The sequence below is a fragment of the Mesocricetus auratus genome, unplaced genomic scaffold (assembly GCF_017639785.1).
Source record: "Mesocricetus auratus isolate SY011 unplaced genomic scaffold, BCM_Maur_2.0 Super-Scaffold_100011, whole genome shotgun sequence".
NCBI lineage: Eukaryota > Metazoa > Chordata > Mammalia > Rodentia > Cricetidae > Mesocricetus > Mesocricetus auratus.
In genome coordinates, this window is record NW_024429195.1 from 42,688,482 (window position 1) to 42,696,665 (window position 8,184).

The 8,184-nt window shown below is 36.5% G+C and overlaps 1 protein-coding gene across 1 annotated transcript; it reads left to right on the forward strand.

The window, feature by feature from the left end:
• The first annotated feature begins 4,837 nt into the window (after nt 1-4,837).
• On the forward strand, nt 4,838-5,776 carry LOC101839052 (olfactory receptor 6C2). The gene has a single exon (XM_005079681.2). The coding sequence runs from the start codon at nt 4,838-4,840 to the stop codon at nt 5,774-5,776; it is 939 nt and encodes a 312-aa protein (XP_005079738.2).
• The last annotated feature ends 2,408 nt before the right edge of the window (nt 5,777-8,184 follow it).

Below are 8,184 nucleotides of genomic sequence, written 5' to 3' on the forward strand. Positions count from 1 at the left end.
CATGTGATTCAAATGAAATAAAACTATTAGGAATGTAAAGATGTTAGTGGCTACCAGCAGCTAATGAGAAAAAGATAATTAATGTACTTTTTGCAAGTACAATATAACACAAGGAAATTATAACTAATAATTGAAAACTGTAGTTGTCAAAAAGGAGCAGACTCGGGGTGGACTAGGGGGATGTGGGGGAAGGAGGAAGGGTGAGAGGGAGAACTTTGTTTGAACTATAAAATGAGATTTAAAAGAATAAATAAATTTTAAAAAACTAAAATAAAAATGATGAATAATGTTTGGCAGAGAGTGTAGCAATAAAACTTGTATTTGCTAGATTTCTTGAAAACCCTTGGGAGAGGCACCAGAAGTTAATGCATGTGTCAGACTACAGCAGGCTGTAGTTGTGTGACACTGGCTAGTGTGCTTTGCCAGCATGTCAGTACCAGTTCTCCCAGGTCAGTAACAATCCCCTAAGTTTTCTGTGTAATTGTCCATTTCCTATGAAGATCTCTTGAAAAAGAACTGAGGTATGCTGTGTGTATCCTGTGAGACTCCCTAAGAAGGAAGAATTTGCTTTTTTTCCACACCCAAGGGCTCACATTATTTGCAGAAATATTTTTAAGAGTACAGTAAGTAAAACATCATTTGTACAACAAACTAATTGTTATCTCCTGGGGGACATGATAACAACTTCATTCAATGATGAAGAAATAGTAAGAACCCTGGAGACTATGCTTGCAAGGGATGCAAATGTTCATTGCTAGTGCTATAAATAATCAGTGCTGGATAAGGAATTGGGGTGCATATCATTCCATAATCAGAAGTACAGCCTTTTCTTTTGCTGAAAAATATACATAAGAGTCAGAAATGACATCAACACAATGAGAAATTGATGCAGGTAAAAGGAGCAACTAATGATAGTACTTTATTTGTGTCTCAATTATAAGATATATTTATGAGTGTGTATATATAGATGACTTCTTATGATATAGGACTGCAGTGATGGAGGACATAGATGACAATGTCAAGGTTGAAAAGCAAATATTTTCTTGCCTACGTGATTCTCTCACATTGCTCTTTTATGATACTCTTAAGCATCATACTTCAAATACTCTATTTTCTAATTTTTGCACTACTCTAAAAAACTTACTCCTCTAATTCCTGGTGAAAATGTAGGGATGCTGGCTGACTTTGGAACTGATGTCTGTGAGAGATATTTTGGTAATATTATTTACAGAATTTCATACATTTGGTAACAGTCGACTTCAGGCACTCTTGGAGCTAATGGTAAAGCATTAAAATCACGGGCATATCTTTAGTACAAATTAAATGTTTTAAGACATGGCACCTAACCAACTCCTATGCAAGTAGTAGACACCAGAGAAGATAATTTCATTTGAAATTAATTGTTTCTTATTTTCCAGCAGTTAAGGGGAAACAGACAACATAAAATTAAGTGATATCCTTTAATGTAAGAAGGATAGAGAGTTATTCACTCCTCAGGAAAACGAGAGCCAAGAAGGTGTCAGGTTAAACCACTCCATATAACGAATGTACACGATCGCTGTGCCTCAGGAGCCAGGCAAAAGGAAGCTTAGAGTTCAGGGAAATGACAATGGAGAACCAAGATTATAAAGTAAGCAAGACCTTCATATCACAGACTTCGCTATCCTGTACTTACAGAAAGAATCTGAGAAGATACAATCAATGCAAAATAGAAAGATTGGAGGAATCTATCTTCTGATATAGGCGCAATGTACTCACTCATACAAAAAAACACAAATATTAAAGGGAATTACTTCAAAGGAAAAAATAGAACACTTGTTAAATTTAAAGTTTATGAAAGGATCAAGTAAAAAGGGAGACATCTTAAATAAACAGCCAAATCTAATTTGGGGGAAATTCAGAATAAGCATCATACGACTTTTCTAAATGATGCTGATAACAGCGGATAGGATTGAATAACAACTTATTCACAAGGGACTGTGCAGAATCTGTCTCAACCTGTAAATAATTAAGGAAGTTACAGCTTATTTAAATAGTGCTATGGTTTTTGATATATACATTTCTTATTTTACAACTTTACTGGAGTACAGACAGATAATTATATAGAGTGATGTGACTTTAATGAGCTTGAACATTTTATATTCCCATGAAAACACCATGACAATGAAAACAAAGAACATGTACATTTTAAAAAAGTTTTTTGCATTTCTTCATAGCTTTTTCCTTTCCTTTGTTTAATATGTTGTAATACAGCTTAACATGCTAGCATTGCTCTTAATATTTTTCAGTGTACAGTAAGGAAGTATAAAGCATAACACAGTATAGTGCAGCAGATCCTAGACTTACCCATTCCTTACTAAAATTTTAAAGATGCAGAACATCACTCTATTTACCAATATCCCCAACACCTAGCCACTGACATTCAAGACCTCTTGCCTCTCACCTGTTGCCTCTCCCCTACATACACACACACACACACGTTGAATATTTCAGATATCTAAGATTTATTCTTTGTTCTCTAACTGGATAATTCACTTTAAAATGTCTTTCAGATTCATCCTTGTTGTATATTGTATGATTTTGAGATTTTAATACTCCTCCAATGTAGGTATGTTTCACTTTTTAAAAATTATCTATCTGTTGGGATATAGTAGCCATTTCTATATCTTTCCTTTTATGAATTACACTAAAATGAATTCAAAAAGCAAATGTTTCTTTGATAACTAATTCACTCTTTTGGATTATTTGGCAAGAAAATATATTATTGCTAGATTATATCAATAGCTTTGATTTTTTAGTTTTATAATTAATTAAATTCTTTTCATTTATTTTATATCCCAACCAGAGTTTTTCTTCCCTCCTCTTCTCCAATTCCCTCCCCCTGCCTCCCCTCTACCCCTTCACCCCATTCCTCCTCCATTCAGAAAGGGGCAGGCCTCCCATGGGCATCAACAATCATGACACAACTAGTTGAGGCAAGACCAAGCTCCTCCCCTATATGAAGGCTGGGCCAGGCAACCAGGCATAGGGAATAGGTTCCCAAAAGCCATCTCAAGCCCCAGGGACATGTTGTTTCTACTGCTCAGAGCCCCATAAACAAACCAAGCTACATATTGTCACAGACATGCAGTTTTTGTAACATTTCCAAATTCTGCATATACACAAGAATAATATATTAGTGTCCTAGTCATATGAAGTAACATCCCTTTATGGTTTTGATTTGTGTTTTTCTGATAGTTACTAATAGTAATCATTTCACATGTGTGTTGCAGGATTCATGCCTGGGTCCCATCGCCACATTAGCCCCCAAATAACACATGAGACACTCTATTAATTATGAAGCTGTTGGTAATTTGCTATGGTTTCTTAATGGCTAGCTCTGACTTAATTATTAACCCATAATTACTAATATATATTTTATAAGGACTTATCTTTCCACGGAAGCCCTTGTGATGCATCCTATCTTCCCTGGGATCACATGGTGACTCCCCACCCTTGACTTCATTTCCCAAAATCCTCCTCCACTCCTAACCCCACCTATCTTGCCTCCCTATTGGCCAAAAGTGCTATATTTACATACATACAGAAGGACTTCCCAATCACATGTGTGTTGGGCCATTTTTATGTCTCATTGGAGAAATATCTATGTATAGTTTTTGCTCATGAATTGCTTAGTTTTTGATTACTGTATTATGTGAGAACAAAATATATTTTGGAGACCAGTTCTTTTCAATATTTTTTCTGCAAATATTTTCTCCCATTTCATGGGTTGCATACTTAAACACAATTCTGAGAATTATTATTCTATGTTCATTTCATTTTATATTAGATTAGACTCTATATAATGTTAATTTATAGAAATGTAAATAGAATATTTTTACACTCTGATATTTGTATCTAAGCTATCCTATATAGCTACATATTTAAGTGTGCTTATACTTCTTAAGTGGCAGCAGGTTCACCAAAAATGCAAAAATTTTTTTATTAATTTTTTTATTTAAATTAAAAACAATCTTATCTTATATACCAATGCCAAGCTCAGACTGGGCATTTGTAACTAAGAATAAGCCTCTGTGTGTGATTTATTGAGGAACTTGGGGCCAAAAAAGTGAAAACATAACACAACAATCTCCCCCTCTCTAAGGAACTCCCAGTTTTCCTTTTCCCCATCAGATCACATGTATTTTTTTTTAAAAATCGAGAAGACACTGAAAAAAAGCATAGCCCATAAATACTTAATTAGTTGTACTGTGGATTTTATGTATTTGAAAACCAAATGACCACAATCAACTAGTAAAATATATAACAAAAGCACGTGAGTATATTCCTTCCATGAGAATATTGAATATAGCATTTTGTGGCACTAAAAATAAACAGATGCACCCTAATAATCTTTCAAGTAAAAATGATTCTATCATCTCTGTTGCTTGTTTTTCAGGGGAAAACATCTTATACTTAAAACAATACCCAAGTAATAACATTGAAGAAAATTTATGTTCTTAGATATCTACATGCATCCACTATCCAGAATTTGTCTGAGACAATGTTTCTCTAAACAGACTTGTAAGTCCTTTCCAAATAATGAATTAAAATCAACTACATCTGGAAATCCTTAAGGGCAATAGCTAATTCTTTAGACTTTACTCTTTTTATATTAACATGAATCCTTAAGAAAATCTCCACTGCTCATTTGAAAAATCCAGGCAATGGCAACACTTGTTATGATATAAACTTAGAAAATAAATACAGGCTCATTTGTTGACATCTGTATCGACAGGCCTTTGCTAGACTTTCACTAGCTGTGACTTTATAAAACCTTAATTTCCAACAGGCAGTAATGAGAAACCACTCAGCAATAACAACCTTCATCCTTCTGGGACTAACAGATGACCCACAACTTCAAATTCTACTTTTCATTTTCCTATTTCTCACGTACATGCTGAGTGTAACAGGTAACCTGACTATTATCATCCTCACATTGATGGATCCCCATCTTAAAACACCTATGTACTTTTTCCTTAGAAATTTTTCTTTCCTAGAGGTTTCCTTTACCACAGTCTGTATTCCTAGATTTCTATACAGTATATCAAGTGGAGACAATACCATTACCTATAATGCTTGTGCAAGTCAAATATTCTTTGTTATTCTCTTTGGAGCAACTGAGTTTTTTCTCTTGGCAGCTATGTCCTATGATCGCTATGTGGCTATCTGTAAACCCCTTCATTATATGACCATCATGAACCCCAGGATATGTACCTTACTAGTCATCTCATGTTGGGTGTCTGGTTTAATGATTATTGTCCCACCCCTTAGCTTGGGCCTCCAACTTGACTTCTGTGACTCCAATACTATTGATCATTTCAGCTGTGATGCAGGTCCCCTTCTAAAGATCTCATGCTCAGACACATGGGTAATAGAACAGATGGTTATACTTGTGGCTGTCTTTGCACTCATTATTACCCTAATCTGTGTGGTTCTATCCTACACATACATCATCAGAACAATTCTGAGATTCCCCTCTGCACAGCAAAGGAAGAAGGCTTTTTCTACCTGCTCCTCTCACATGATTGTGGTTTCCATCACCTATGGAAGTTGCATCTTCATCTACATCAAGCCATCAGCTAAGGATGAAGTAGCCATAAATAAAGGTGTTTCGGTTCTCACTACTTCTGTTGCCCCTCTGTTGAACCCTTTCATTTACACCTTAAGGAACAAGCAAGTGAAACAAGCTTTTGGTGACTCTGTAAAGAGGATTGCATTTATATCAAAGAGCTAGAAGTCATGATGAATCAGATTCTCTGTTATCACCTTTCAGAATTAACCTTTGCAATGACAACTAACATTTCACCCAGAACTTACCTTTAGGAAACTCATTCTTTAAATTAAGCTCATATGTGATATTATCATCAATCATGCTCAAACTATAAAATGTTCATCCAAGAAATCAAGGCTTTCTCCCTTCTTGTCTTTTCATTACTCTAGGGAAGAAATGAGAGTAATGATATTTAAAAGTGTATTCATAAATAGTGCCACTCTCTTTCTTTGGTATAAAGTTATCAAAATTAACATCACAAACCCAAAAATCAGAGCAGCAGAAATGGAAAACAACATCAGCAGAGATTTATTAAAAGCAAAGAAAATAAGCCACTGTAGACTAATTAAAATAGTTGGGGAAAAAATAAATAGCACCCTGTGGTTATTCAGTATTGAAAAAATGTGTCCGCAATCACTAATATGATGTATTTATTATTTATTTATATTAAGTAAGAGAGGTTCTGAAGCTTGAGAGATGACCAGTGGTTAAGAGAACACACTGCTCTTCAGATGACTAGATTTCACTTTCAAGAACCTCTGTTAGGTAGTTCACAACCACCTATAACTCCAGATCCAGTGAGTTAGATACACAAACCCTAACAAAACAGAAGTAGAAATTAAAAATATCCCAACCAAAAATGAGCCCAAGGACAGATGGTTTCATGGAAGAAGTCTACCAGACTTTCAAAGAAGAATGGATATCTATAATGCTAAAATAATTATACATAAACAGAAGCTGAAGGCATGTTTTCTAATTCTTTTTATTATGTCACTATTAACCCAATACTAACACCACACAAAGACACATATAAAAAGAAAATTTTAGACCAATAGCCCTTGTGAACATAAATACAAAATTCTCAATAAAATATTTGCAAACCAAAATCAAGAACACAACAAAAAAGATTATCCACCATGATCCAGTTGGCCTCATTTCAGAAATGAGAGAATAATTCAACATACATAAATCAATAAGATAAAGACCTCCCCAAAATCACATGATTGTCTCATTAAATGCAGAAAAGGCCTTGACAAAATCCAACATTTTTTCCATGATAAACGTTCTAGAGAGATGAAAAATACAACAGTCATACCGTAACATAATAAAGCCAAATTACAGCCATCTGGCAGCCAACATCATCCTATGCAGATATAATCTCAAAACATTTTCACTAAAACCAGGAACAAGACAAGGTAACTATTCAATATACTACTTGTAGTCTTAGCTAAAGTAATAAGATATCTGAAAGGGAGAAAGGGGATACAGGCAGGGAAGAAAGTGATCAGTGTCCTTATTTGCAGAAGATTATTATTTTTTATGAAGATTTTTATGTTACTATTCTTTTTTATATCATTTTTTATTTTAATTTAAACAGCTTGTTTTACATGTCAATCCCAGTTCCCTCTCCCTCCCCTCCTCCCTCACTCCCCTTCCCCCCCACCATCCCACCCTATTGCCAAATCCTTCCACATAGGGGATATCTAGAGTCTGTCATTTTACTCTGGGTAGGGTCCAGGCACTCCCCTAAGAGTCCAGGCTGAGAGAGCATCCCTCTTTGTGCTACAGGCACACAAAGACTGTTTGTATACCAGGGATAGACACTGATCCACAGCTCAGGGCCCCATAGGTGGCCCAGGCCTTCTGGCTGACACTCACATTTGGGGGGTCCAGATCAGTCTCATGCTGGCCTCCCCACTGTCGCTCTGGGGTCCAAGAGCTCTCCCCTGTTCAGATCAGCTGTCTCTGCTGGTTTTGCCAGCCCATTCTTTGCCAATTTGCTCATCACTCCTCTCTCTCTGTCACTGGGTTCCTTGGGTTCAGTTCAGTGATTAATTGGGTGTTTGCCTCTGCTTCCATCAGTCACGGGATGAAGGCTCCCGGATGGTTATAGACATCAAGTTCATTATCAGGAATGGGCATTCGGGTGGTCTCTCCACTATTGCTTAGCTTGCCAGTTGGTGTTATCCCTTTAGATCACTCGAGGTCGCTCTGGTGCCTGATCTGTATTCGATCCTATGATTCCCTCTTCTCCCTATTCTACCCCCACCCCCTCAACTTCCTGTTCCCCCATGACCAACTCTCTTCCTCTTCACCCCCTCTCTTCTTCCCAGGTCCCGCTCCCCCCCCCCAACCCTCGCCGTGTTCCCCATCCATTCAGAGGATCTTGTCTCCATCCTCTTCTCTTGGGTACTGTGCATATATGCATATCTTTTAGGTTCTTTCCTGTTTCCCACACTCTCTATCAGTGAAAGTGCAGACTGGCACTATCCTGATCCATGTCTAAAATCCATATATGAGTGAGTACATACCATGTTTGTCTTTTTGCGACTGGGTTACCTCACTCAGGATGGTTTCTTCCAGTGCTGTCC

Excerpts from the sequence above, each read along its gene's own strand:
- LOC101839052 (XM_005079681.2), top strand. The coding sequence starts at position 4,838 with ATGAGAAACCACTCAGCAATAACAACCTTCATCCTTCTGGGACTAACA.